Source organism: Gossypium raimondii, chromosome 12 (genome assembly GCF_025698545.1).
Source record: "Gossypium raimondii isolate GPD5lz chromosome 12, ASM2569854v1, whole genome shotgun sequence".
Lineage (NCBI taxonomy): Eukaryota > Viridiplantae > Streptophyta > Magnoliopsida > Malvales > Malvaceae > Gossypium > Gossypium raimondii.
Genome location: NC_068576.1, coordinates 54,406,847 through 54,419,328, shown reverse-complemented (window position 1 = coordinate 54,419,328; position 12,482 = coordinate 54,406,847). Strand labels below are relative to the sequence as shown.

At 35.6% G+C, this 12,482-nt stretch overlaps 2 protein-coding genes and 2 non-coding genes across 6 annotated transcripts; all 4 read right to left on the bottom strand.

Moving 5' to 3' along the window:
* Positions 1 to 866: 866 nt before the first annotated feature.
* LOC105765310 (uncharacterized) lies at positions 867 to 4,978 on the bottom strand. 3 transcript variants are annotated; one of them, XM_012584326.2, is made up of 12 exons: positions 4,401 to 4,970; positions 4,146 to 4,309; positions 3,956 to 4,033; positions 3,764 to 3,843; positions 3,284 to 3,368; positions 2,656 to 3,075; positions 2,229 to 2,336; positions 1,974 to 2,041; positions 1,724 to 1,811; positions 1,552 to 1,623; positions 1,423 to 1,476; positions 867 to 1,331 (listed from the first exon to the last, which is right to left on the bottom strand). In XM_012584326.2, exons 1-12 carry the CDS (start codon positions 4,834 to 4,836, stop codon positions 1,251 to 1,253), a joined length of 1,734 nt encoding a protein of 577 aa, XP_012439780.1. In that variant the 5' UTR covers positions 4,837 to 4,970; the 3' UTR covers positions 867 to 1,250. The 3 variants fall into 3 exon arrangements, 2 of the variants coding, with proteins under 2 accessions (XP_012439780.1, XP_052481522.1); XM_052625562.1 differs by having other exon boundaries at positions 4,154 to 4,309; positions 4,401 to 4,550; XR_001124813.2 differs by lacking the exons at positions 867 to 1,331; positions 1,423 to 1,476 and having other exon boundaries at positions 1,562 to 1,623; positions 1,724 to 1,891; positions 4,401 to 4,978.
* A 57-nt stretch (positions 4,979 to 5,035) lies between these two features.
* TRNAA-CGC (transfer RNA alanine (anticodon CGC)) lies at positions 5,036 to 5,108 on the bottom strand. The gene has a single exon. It is a non-coding gene; the product is annotated as a tRNA-Ala (tRNA).
* A 78-nt stretch (positions 5,109 to 5,186) lies between these two features.
* Positions 5,187 to 5,259, bottom strand: TRNAA-CGC (transfer RNA alanine (anticodon CGC)). Its single transcript has one exon. It is a non-coding gene; the product is annotated as a tRNA-Ala (tRNA).
* A 3,023-nt stretch (positions 5,260 to 8,282) lies between these two features.
* Positions 8,283 to 11,686, bottom strand: LOC105765309 (nucleoside diphosphate kinase 3). The gene is made up of 7 exons (XM_012584325.2): positions 11,513 to 11,686; positions 10,272 to 10,409; positions 9,530 to 9,567; positions 9,355 to 9,405; positions 8,943 to 9,110; positions 8,753 to 8,865; positions 8,283 to 8,659 (listed from the first exon to the last, which is right to left on the bottom strand). The coding sequence occupies exons 1-7, from the start codon at positions 11,592 to 11,594 to the stop codon at positions 8,536 to 8,538; spliced, it is 714 nt and encodes a 237-aa protein (XP_012439779.1). The 5' UTR covers positions 11,595 to 11,686; the 3' UTR covers positions 8,283 to 8,535.
* Positions 11,687 to 12,482: the final 796 nt, after the last annotated feature.

Here is a 12,482-nt window from a genome sequence, read left to right as displayed (position 1 = left end):
GTCTATAGGGTGAGGGACAGACCCTCAAAAGTCATAATCACATACGGCAGCGTTTGGATTATTAATCAATTCATTTTCCTGATTAAATAAATTATATAGCTAGTGGAGGGTTTGCATTTCAATATTATCCATCCAAACAAACAAAAACTAACAAATGGAATTTCACGTTAAAAAAGAAAATTAAACCAATTGTAAAACAAAGAAGAGAGTTTTCCATAATCATATTCTATAAACCTTTTTAAAATAGGAATTTTACATATTACGATAACAATGATAAGGTGTAATCAGACTAAGCCAAGTTCAAATATTAGTTTGAAGCTTAATATTTAGCTCGAGCTCAATTGAACATCTATTTTTAGGTTTAAACTTGATTCAAGATATGATTGAGCTACTCAAGTTCAAGCTCAATTAAGCTTATACGTATTAACCCTCGGATTTAATTTGATAATTAAATTTAGCATTAATAATATAGGCAATATAAAATATTTAAAATATATATTAAAAATAAAAAAAAAACTTGAATAGCTCGATAAAACTAATGAGCCATTCAAGCCGCGTATTATTAAACTCGAATTTTAACTCACCCAATAACCCAAACCTAGCTCAATAATTATCAAATTAAAACTAAACTTTTAGAATAGCATCATTTACCTTATTAGAGAATCAGAATACGAATAGTAAAAGAATCAAACCTAACCAAATTTGTCCGTAATTCTCCTCGAATTTTCCGGGCAGTTAGGAAACCTTTTTTCCATTTACAAACCCAATAAAGCCATTGGACCTGGAATTTTTATATATATAAAGGAAACGACAAGCATAACACTGGCTTTCACCATTACTTCATCTGTTTACATTATTACATACAATTTGCTGCAAAATTTACAAGTTCCAAAATGAATTCCATGAGTTCATCTAATACAAGAGAAAAATGGAATTTAACATATAAAGAGTAAGGCTTGAACCAAGTTTATCCAGCAAGTTGTTGGAATAGCTCTTGGATATATGACCAGGAATATTGATGTTTTGTTGCCACCATCTTCCCACATCTCATCAATTATTTGATTGAAATGCTTCAAAGGGTATTTGGATCGGTGTCTGACATCTAGTTCCTGATGTTGATTCCTCGACTTTTGGTCTGATCTAATCAAAAAAATAATGTCCTAGGGAGAAAGCATACAACGATCCACAGGTTTGGTGCTTAACAATGTAAAATGAGTGTCGCTTGAATCAAATATTTACTGGTTGGATATCTAAATCTGTTCAGTAGGTATAGATTGGGAACTAAGTAGTCTTTCAGCCTCGTCATTTGCTTCGGCTTGGAGTTTCCATTTCTGTATAAACATGTCAGAAGACATCAATTGAAAGTCAAATGACATGCTGAAGAACATAAAAGGAAAATTGCTTTGAGAGATAGGAACATGCCTCTTCAAGATTCTCAAGCTCCATGATTTGTTGTATCTGCTCAGCAATGGTTTCCTACAGAAAAAGAATTGTTACTTACTACATATGCTTGCTAAATGCAGAGACGATACATATAGATTTAGTGCTCACTGCATTGCTTGCTGCTTCAGCAGCTAGAACATCCGAGTCCATTTCCACCTCGATTTCAATCATTGACGATATCTGAGGAGTATAAAATACCACATATATATTAATATGATACAGTCATAAAAACTAAACATAAGTGAAGAGTTGTTAAGGTTTCGATAATAGAAAGAGTTACTCTTGCAAAACTATCAATAAGTTCAATCCTTCCCCTGAGCGAATTCTCCAAGCCTTCCCGCACCCTTTTGATTCTACTTCTTCGGGCACTGAAAAAGATAACAAAGAAACGTTGTTCCACCGTACTGAAAATCAAGTACCTATGAGCCATCAGATAACACGATGATGGCTGATGGAAAAGATGTTTATTTTAAGACCAGTAGGCATAAAATTAATTAAGAACACAGTAATTATAATGTGTAGAGTTTCACCGATATGAAGGTTCTCCTACAGCAAAAATTTTGTTCTCCAATTGGCACATGCGAGCCAGCATCCAAACCTACACCAAGAAATGAACAAGCTTCTTGACTTAAATATCAAGCCACCCTAGGATGAACTGACTTAGATAAACACTATTGACTAACAGATTGATTGAGAAGTGTGATTTATCTAACATATTTGGAAAATTACATTCTTTCAACTTATATCTAGGCGATTAACAGATAGTCTTAGGTCCCTGATAGTACCTCTTTTTCAGCAGCTTCTTTTAGGTCCCTGATGCGAGACTGCAATACATCATACTGAGATAACAGCTGCTGTTTGATGGCAGTTGTTTCCACTGATCTCTGAGGAAGCTGTTACCATCAATCACTAAATGAGTACATTTATTCTGTCCAAGAAAATTGTTTTTCTTTTTTCTTCCTTAACAGGTTCCATAGAAATGGTGGAAACAGATTCAGAGCTGAATTAAATTATCTTGATTGCCATGAGCAAGAAACGTTTAAATGATGTAGAAACAGTGTTGTGAGAAACATAGTTTAAATGATGTAGCCTTGAAAAAGGGTAGGGACCTCAATGATAACAGGGTTTTAAGGTTTTGTAGACAAATGGTAGAACTAAATCAAGTCAATATAGCTGACCAAAAAAAGAAATCAAGTCAAGATAGCAGCTTACCAGATTTAATTGTGGAAAAATGACAGCATTTAAAGTTGCTCCAACAGCAAGTGATCCTACAGCAGCTACTGAAAGCAATTGTGGTAAGCTTGGGTCTATTACCCCTGAGGCAGCATCTCCAGCAGCCAGAACAGTGAGTAGTGGAATGACAAACTGAGGCTTAAGTATGGAAGTGTTTCCATCTTTTGCAGGGGCTCTTAGTAATTGCGATTCCCTGCCATCTTTGTGGTTTGTCAGGCACATCGGTTCCCCAGGGTAAAAGTTAGGTGCCTTAGGACTAAACTTGAAGGGACCGACCTCTCTATAAACATTTGAAGGAGCAGCACAAGCAATGGTTACCCTTTCTCCTTCTTGTGCAGGAAGCTCAACTGTTTCAGTAGCAAACCTGTGTGTACGTGCCACACCAGAAGGGGTTTGTACCTACAATGTGGATGTAGGTGGAACTAATTAAAGAATGTTCAGAGAGGATTTTGAAGGGGGGAAAGGAAAAGAAGTTTGTCATCACTGATGAAATAAATAATATGAACAAATAGCACACTGAATGATACAAAAACCAAGTTTTGAATCCAAAAGAGCATATTGTCAAATCAGAAAAACCGAATGGCTAAACAAGGTAGTGAATATATACCAGAATAGAATGAACAGCAGCAGGAACTCTTTGTTTCAGTATTTGCAGAGATTTTAGCCCCCTTTTCCATGCTGGGATCTCCATGCTGCGTTCGGCAGGAGGAGTTCCTTAGCAAAAGTGAATATCCCGGCATCAACACCATACACGAATATAGTGTGTTATCAACACTAAAACCAAAATGGAGCAAATAAAATTTGTTGCTTTATAGTCAGTTAATTCAACTCATAAACATAGTGCATTCATAATGGCATAGGCCACGAGTACTTCAAAGAAAAATGAAGGGTCTGAATCATATAGGCCACAACTATTCAGTAAAAACACTTGATCACTATTTTTCTTTTATTAGAGTCATCACTAAACTTTGATGACTGAGATATGAACACAAACCAAGCTATAAGTTAAATGCCATGGCAGGTCAGAACTAGCTCCTGGGGAAAAGTCAAACATCCCAGAAAGTAAAATATACAGAAACAAACCAACCTGATTTCTTCTGAGTCAACACTAATTATGTTGCCAGAAACAAGCTCATACTTGTAGCGACATTTGGCACAACATACAATCTGCAGAAACGTATAAATATAGAAAGCAAAAATCTTGAGTAAAAGATGCACATATTTCAGCTCAAGCCTCCATAACTTAAGGAACCTTTCAAAAAGCTACAATGATATTTACCTGAATTCCAAGTTGTGGTTGTGCAACACCAACAGCAATGGAACAAATGGGACACCTTACAACTTTCCCAAAAGGAACCTTTCAAAAGAGAAACAAAAAGATCCAGAATTTTTTTTCATTCAGATTGATCCAAAGAAACCTTTTTTTTTCCTATAGCTAAAGAAGTTCAAAGAAAGAACTTGGTCCACACCTCCTCACCAGGAGAAACTCCAACTCGGCAAATATCATCGATCATTTTAAGAGCATCAGAGACCCTTAACAATGTAGCCAAGCCTAGAACTAATGTAGTGTAAATCCCAACATCGGGTCTTGACCATTTCCATCTATCAACCAATGGCCTATTCTCACTCACACCTATTACCAAAAAAAAATCGAATAACTACATTACAAAGACTCTTTTTTCATGTTTTAAAGTCAACCAGTAAAGGGGAAGAAAAAAGAAAACCTGTGTCGAAACTGGAACGCATGGCGTAGAAAACAGACAACGCCAAGTCAGCATTGTTACTATCAAGCGCGGCGTTTATTATCAAACGACAATCAGAAACACTTACGACACCGCCGCTTAGTTGTTCACGGCTTTCGCTCTGACTTTGAGCGATCATTTCGAGTGCTTCGTCAGCATCTTTAGTAGCCGAGACTCTGCTCAGTAGCGCCTCGTCTAAACCGAAGGTTTCCTCCTCCTTAACGACACCGTTTGATTGGGTTTCGTTTAAGGAAGCTTTGAGTTTGAAAGGGCCGTTGGTTTTGAGAGAAGAAAGGGGATTAGAGCGTAAAAGGAGGGAAAAGAGAGTGAAGTTGTTTGGAGAATAATAGTCGGGAAATTTAGTGTTCGGAGGGGAAAAGCGAGACAGCCATGGTGAAGAAGCTAAGCTCAGACTCATTTTTAGCCTCTGCTTAGAACTGGAATTTGAGTGTATGCACTTGATTTCCGTTTAAACTTTTTTTTTTTCTTTCTATTTTTTGGGGTGTAACTTTGGACCAAAAAAAGAAGATGAGGAACGAGAGGTTCAGAGGACAAATTGGATGGGAAAAGGATCGTTTTGTTTGCACTGTGCATGTTTGGTGTTCGCGTTTAAAAACTGGAGGTGCGGGGAATCGAACCCCGTGCCTCTCGCATGCGAAGCGAGCGCTCTACCATATGAGCTACACCCCCATTGGCTTTTCATAACTTTTATTATGTTTTTCATCTATTGATCTAAAAAGCTACAGTATTAAAAAAAAAAAAGCTTAATGGAGGTGCGGGGAATCGAACCCCGTGCCTCTCGCATGCGAAGCGAGCGCTCTACCATATGAGCTACACCCCCAAGCGGCCATTGGGATAATCTTAAAAGAAATCCAATTCTGATCCTTTTTTTTTAATCTTATTTAATCAATTAAATTATTTAAAATAGTTAAGTAAAAAATTGACCTAAAAATATCAACTTTGACATTATAAAAGTGCATTTTCAATTCAAAGCGTGATGTTTAAAACTATATAAAAGTGCCATTTTCCGCAGACTCCACTAGCTTTATAGTCCATTTTCAAGGGGATATTAAATCCAGCCTCGTGAAGAAAATCAACACAGTCCTCGATGCCACCAAAGTTTCAGTAATACATGTTAAATTTACATCTAAACAAGTTGATAAAATCGATTTAACCCTTTCAGCATTCCCCAATCTAATATTCTTCCTGCTTCATTATTTCTAGCTCAAATATATCTCAACAAGGCACCAGAGGCAGCAGAATATTCTCTTTGCCAAAAATTGTCAATTTTAAATTGAATATCATGGTGTCAATCAATCAGTAGTTTGACCGAGGAAATTTAGCAGGTAAGAGATCCTAGAAATGATGAGAGATGAAGCATCAACAGTGGACCAAACAAAAAAAGCGCTCATAAGATAAATCACATGCCTCGAGACTAGTAAAAACTAGTAGTGCAAATTGAAGAAATGCAGCCTCGCAATGACTATAGCCATCAAAGAATCAAAAGTGATCAAAACAACTTGATAAGGAAAACCAAAATCAAAGGAAAGACCCAGCAGAAGAAACTACAGAACCCATTGGGACACACACTACCCAATTAACATTTCCAGACAAATGAAGAGCTTGTCCTCCAATCATGTAACAAGCCACCTAAAGGAACGATATTAATCTAGTGAATGCACGTTTACAGCTCCTGCACAATTGTAATCATCAAACATGGTGTCGTGTTTCTAAATTCATCCTCTTCAAACGCATCACACCTGCTACTTGATCCTTCAATATGCAAACCAAGAGGCAGAAAACTAATTCCAAAGTACTAACCACTTAACCAGATTAAGGATCTTGCACACCACAGATACAAAGCTCAGGCTACAAGCATACTACTTTGGGTAGTCTGAATAACAAAAGCCAAACACTTCAAGATAATCCCAAATTTGGCAACTCTTCCCACAAGAAATTTGTCAAATTTTGGGAGTTCCACATAGCATGCAATTGGATATAAGTTATCAGGACCATATTCCACAGGTCATCAATATTGTAGAAGATCCATGATTTACCTGGAATAATTCAAAGACAGAAAACAGCCATTACATGGGCAGTAATTCTTGCAGTTGCAACAATTCCAGTTCTAAGAAACAATAGCTGCTCACATAAAGCAACAATATGAGCTATTTGAAATCCATATACCTTGGTTTGTTCAAATTAGACACTCTGCAGCTCTGCTACCATTAAAAGCTCCAGACCGAAGAGGGGCAACTGCAGCTCTACGTGAAGCCTCAGCAGTAAAGGGAAATCGATTTCCCTGGATATTTGACCTTCTTTGAGCTAGAACCCCCTGATAAACCATGGAACATAAAGGAGAAAGAAAAAGGTTTCCTAATTAACATATGGACCAAGTACATTAGAAATTTATCAACGGGAAAAAAATTAAAAACCACAGACCCGTCTAAGAGAGGAACACGAGTCCATATACTGTCGAACCTTAAAAGCCTTCTCTTTAGCAGCATTACTCACAGGTTTGTGGCTTTTATTCTGATGTTAAAGAAAATAAAAATAGATAAGAATATCAATTCCGTCATGCAGTGACAATATGATCTTGAGTAAGAAAATTCATACAGGTAGACTTTGCTGCTTCTTGACTTTATTTTAAGTTTTTTTTTTTTTGACAATTTAATGATGTCATCTATGTCCATATAAAAAAAAAAAGGAAATTCAGAAGACTATTTTCCCCTTAAAGAACATAACTTTAAGAAGGACCAAACAGCTAATAGCTCACCCAGTGTCATGTTCATTTTCTTTTCTGTGAGAGCTATTGCTTCACTTGTAAGTGGATTAGCCTCCATATGACAAAGTAAACAGGTTTTATAATCCAAATCAGTTGATGAAGATAATTTGAAATAATAAAAAAATTAATAAAAGGCAGTTCAATCTGAAGTGAGAAACACACAATATACTCACATAGGAAATAGGGAAAGCCTTTTCAAGAGATTCTAAAATAAAATTTACATGATAAATAACTTCCACGATATAATTTATCACTTTGCTACGTAAAAGATTAAAATTAAGAAACCAAAATGTAAGAGAATTAATAATAATAAAAACAAAAACCCTCAGTCACCACTCACCAAACCAACAAATAAATCCGCAAAAAAAGTTAATAAAAAAAAGGGAAAAAGAAGCCTAGACAACCGAGTAAGGTTTACACGGGAAAATAACTCACCAAACAAACAATTAATATACAAATTTGCAGATCATATGAGAGGGATGCAAGAAAAATGCAAAGGATTCGAGGAGAGAAACTTACCCTCTTTTTTTTCCAGGAAAGAGAGAGATCTAACGAGGAGCTTTGACGAGGAATGCGAAAGGAATTCCCGGGTACCCTAGGGGTTTGGGTTTTCGAAGCAGGAAATAAAGGGGAAATTTGTGTTTGAAGGCTTTAGATGCTTGGCCGTTACGCTAACAGCAAAACGAGTGAACTGAGCATGTAGAAACTGGCATTTATATAGGTTGGCTTGGCGGATTTCAAGTTTGTTATTAAAGTCCAATCACTGATTATTTAAATATAATTAATTTCGAGTCCGCCTTTGTCAAACATAATTATTACGTCAATTAAAGATGACTAATTAAAGTGCCACGATTTTTAAACAATTATCACACCGCAACTCTTAAAATTGATAGTTTATTGTTTTATTCATTTTACAAATATTATCAACTTAAATAAGTAAAATTTTCTATGAAGGTTGACTTATCCATAGACAAGGGAAGTAGGGAACACCGGTTTTTACCCATGGACTTAAAAATAACATTATAATAGTCATTCCCTTATCAAAACAAGTTCAAAAACTTAAGCCCAAGGAGAAATAATTAAATGGGAAAAGTGCAGTATTTCCACTCTATATTAAACAGGTGAAAGGGATTATTATTTTGAGTTTGAAGAAAAAATATATATTATTTTTCGAGCACTAGTTTAACTATGACAAACATCAAAGCTTTTGGCTCAATGCTCCTCACCTCCATAAAACGCATTTATTCTAAAAATTATGCCTCTAACCCACACCTGATGTGGGACTAAATTTTCCTGAACTACTACTGATTAACTTGAAAAAAGATGCCCTCATCAGTTGTTTCCATAGACCCATTTCTCAGCGTTGCTTGTATAGTTAACCAACTCTTGTGGCTTGAACCACAAGTTGATTTCATGCTTGGCAGTCTCAGGACCATCACTCCCATGAATTATATTCCTGCACAGCAAAAGAACAACTCAAGCTCATATCCATGGTGAACAAGTTCATGCAATGTAAAAACTTACGTAAAGTAACAACAAAAGCTTATACCTTCCGACAACCACGGCTAGATCACCTCTGATGGTTCCAGGCTCTGATTTTTGAGGATCTGTTGCTCCTATGAGTTTCCGGCCGTATTTGATCACCCCCTCTCCTTCCCAGACCTGCATGTGAATGAGATTAGCTTAGCTCGGCCTGAAGCAAATACGAAGAGATGATAAGGTTTCTAGTTTCTTTTTACCATGGCAAGAACAGGGCCAGAGCTGAGGAATTCGCACAGGCCATTGAAAAAGGGTCTTTCCTTCAAGTCATCATAATGTTTCTGGGCAAACTCCTTTGAAGGAACCACCAACTTGATAGCCACAAGCTTGAACCCTTTGCGCTCAAAACGAGAGATGATCTCTGAAATCTGGAATAGACACAGGCTTTAGTTAGCTATCTGACATGTTTCAATCCAAAAGACCAAAACCTGTAAAACTTGAAAAGGAGAGAAAACCATAATGTGCAGTATATATTTTCCATCAACCACAAGCAGAATGCGAGAAGTATGATAATAATAAAATAATACAAATTTGTTGATGTTCCTTATTTCAATATAGAATAGATGATTGGAAGACTTCTTAAATTGACGATAAAGGTCAGATGAACCTCACCAGCCCTCTTTGCACTCCATCAGGCTTGATAGCAATGAAGGTGCGCTCCATCTGAATGAAGAAAAATGGTTCATCACACACATAGAAGAAAAAAGAAGAAGAGAAAAGGAGATGAATAGCATAAACAATGGAAAATACAAAGTAATAGCTACATAATTGAATGGTGATGGATTACCTCTGCAGCATGAACCTCCTGCTCCTGAAGCATGTAAGCTACAAAGATGACGAAAACAGACATTCAGGATATATTCTTTTGTTTTATTCTTTTTCCTTTTTTGGGGTTGAGGGGAAAGTAAAAATATCACAATCATAAAGCTATACTTTCTTCTTTTCATTTTCCATTTTAACCCACAGCATCTACACTGCTAATACTCTTCATTCTGTTTTAGAATTAATTCCAAGAGTGAAAGTAGGTAGAAACTTGAGCCATTTGGCAAATAAATTTATTTTGTCATCATCATACAACCAATCAAAATTCATTTCAAGGATAAAGGTAGCACAATAAACTATTTTATGCGAATAACTGTGAAGCAGGCAGAATCAAGTTAGATCAATGCACAGATATATGATGATGGCCAGTACATTATTTGGGATCGGGGCACAATGTTGGAAGAAATTTAGGGAAGAAATCAAGTCTAAAATACATCACAATAAAGCGTTTCCTCCCTACTGTGTTAATGCAAAGTATAATTATTGTTGAAGAGGTCTAGGAAGCCACAATGCTAAAACTTAAGCAAGAGACCAGGCTCCTCTTCTCGCATCCAAAGTTCTAAAGCTAGGAACTTGCCATGGACCCTTTTATTTTGTCATCCATTTTATTTTACAAGTATGACAGGGATAACAGAAAGAATTACTCCAAATGAAAAATAGAGGACCCTGGAAGATAAACTCGGGAAAAAGTTAAAAGTCGTCCAAACCTGCCACTGGAAGAGCAAAAACTCCTGAAAGCCATGCTCTAGATGCATTGGCAGAAGCAGTACTTCCATAAGCTGAAGCCAAAAGAGGCACTTTACCGCCAAGTGAAACTGCTGCAGCGGCAGCTACAGCTCGCCCTTCTACAGACCACAACACAATAGTTAAAAAGCTTAAAACATATTGTTTTGCATGCTACAAAACCAGCATTTTCACCACGTGGACCAAAAGTTACAGTGTATGAAAGTAGAAACTCACAAATGGACCAAAACATTCACATTTAACATAATGCGCACTTTTTTTAGTTTACAAACATAAATAGTTCCATAACACATGCCGCCAATTAAGTTAGCTCATGAAAGTGATTAGGTGCAAGCACAATAGAAATTCCCTATCCATATTATATTCCCAACTTAAGCACATAGCGACTTGAGCCGCTTCTTCGAGAGAGAAAGCATGTGCCCTCAAATATGTCGACGAAATCATAAAAGGAAAAAAAGAATTCAGAACCAATAGAATTGAAGCAAAGCGAAAGACAGATCATGTGGGTAGCATAGGTGCATAAAGATTTGGAATAAATCTTTTTCTTTTCTCTTTGATAGTGTATGTAAATCAAATCATTAAGGGGCAACAAAATAAGAATTGATTCCACAACGAAAAGCATGGAAAGTAACATATCTCTTCTAATCTTTACCCTTTTGGGTGTCTACGTCAAGAATAGTTATAGGTGTTAGGTTTAACTTTTCGCAGCTTTCAAAAGAAAAAGTATAGTACTAACACAAATAAATTGGTAATAATTAAAAGCTAGACTAAAGTTTTTTAGAAAGTGGTTTGGGGTTGCTAAACAGGCGAATAGGACAAATTCCCATCCAAACAACAGTGAAAAACAAATGAAAAAAAATCATTTCAATATCAGCACAAGTTAATGCAAAATGTTCAAATAAAACTATCAGCTTCGATACTTCACATAGACAAATACAGAAAATTAAAAATCAGAGTTGAAAATCAATCACAGGATTGCTCTAAAATTATGGATACTAATAAAACGATACCCTTAACAAATGCTTTCAAATCAGTTATTCCACATTTAATGAAATTTTCTTCCTCCGAAAACTGATAATATTATGAAAGAAAGTAATCAAAGTTGCATTATCGGGAAATATGTATATTCGTCGAAAGAAATGACTTCATAGATCTGCCATCTATCAGCTCCCAAACAAGAGAGAAATGAAGAAAAGACGTTTACCAGAGTAAAAGCGAGAAGCCTTGGATGCTGAAAGGAGAGACCTGGCGGCTCTAGAAGCAGATCTGAAAATCTGAGAGCTCATTTTTTTTTAATATTTTTTTGGGGATTTTGATTGATTGGTATGATCCGAGTGCAAGGGCAGTGATGTGTTTTGATAGTATAAGAGAGAGATAAGGAGAGTGAAAATGAGAGGCTTGTATTTATAGGAGTCGTTCTTCGAATGGGTCTATTATTATTATTGTTATTATTATTTTAGAATAAAGTACTGTCGGACAAAATCGTGACTCGTGACCAAGATTTTGAATGGGGTGAGGCTGAGCTCACTTCTTTTGGGTTGCGCGGTTAGGTTTTTTTGTTCGGCTAATGAATGTCCGTCGGTGGTTATTATAAATTAATAAATAATAATAAAATAAATATTATCACATAAATAATAAAATTAAATATTTAAAGGGTAATCTAACCCATATAAATTACAAAATTATCACTTAAACTATTCAAAAATTTTCATTTAAATCATTAAACTATTCAAAAAAATTTATTTAAGTTATTGGACTATTAAAGTTTTTTTTAAAGTATGGCTAGCGAGTTTCAAGTGATGATTTGACTATTAGTATATATTGACGAGTATAAGAATGTACCTTAGATCCAATTCGATCTAACAATCAATATTGGAGATAAAAGATACTTAAATTTTAGTTCGTAAATTTATTATATTCAAAATTATTTCATTAAAAAACTGAAAGAGAAAAGAAAAGAGAGTATGAATAAATAATAATATAAACATTTATATTATAAATTATAATAATAAATTAAGCATTTCAATTAATTTTAACATGATTTTTGTCAATTATCGTTTTCCAATCTTATGACCCGAGTCCACCGCCAGTAGCAATAACTAATTTCATAGGCGTGGATCAAACCCTCAACCTCATGATTAAGAGATGATGTGAACAATCACCATATTACATCT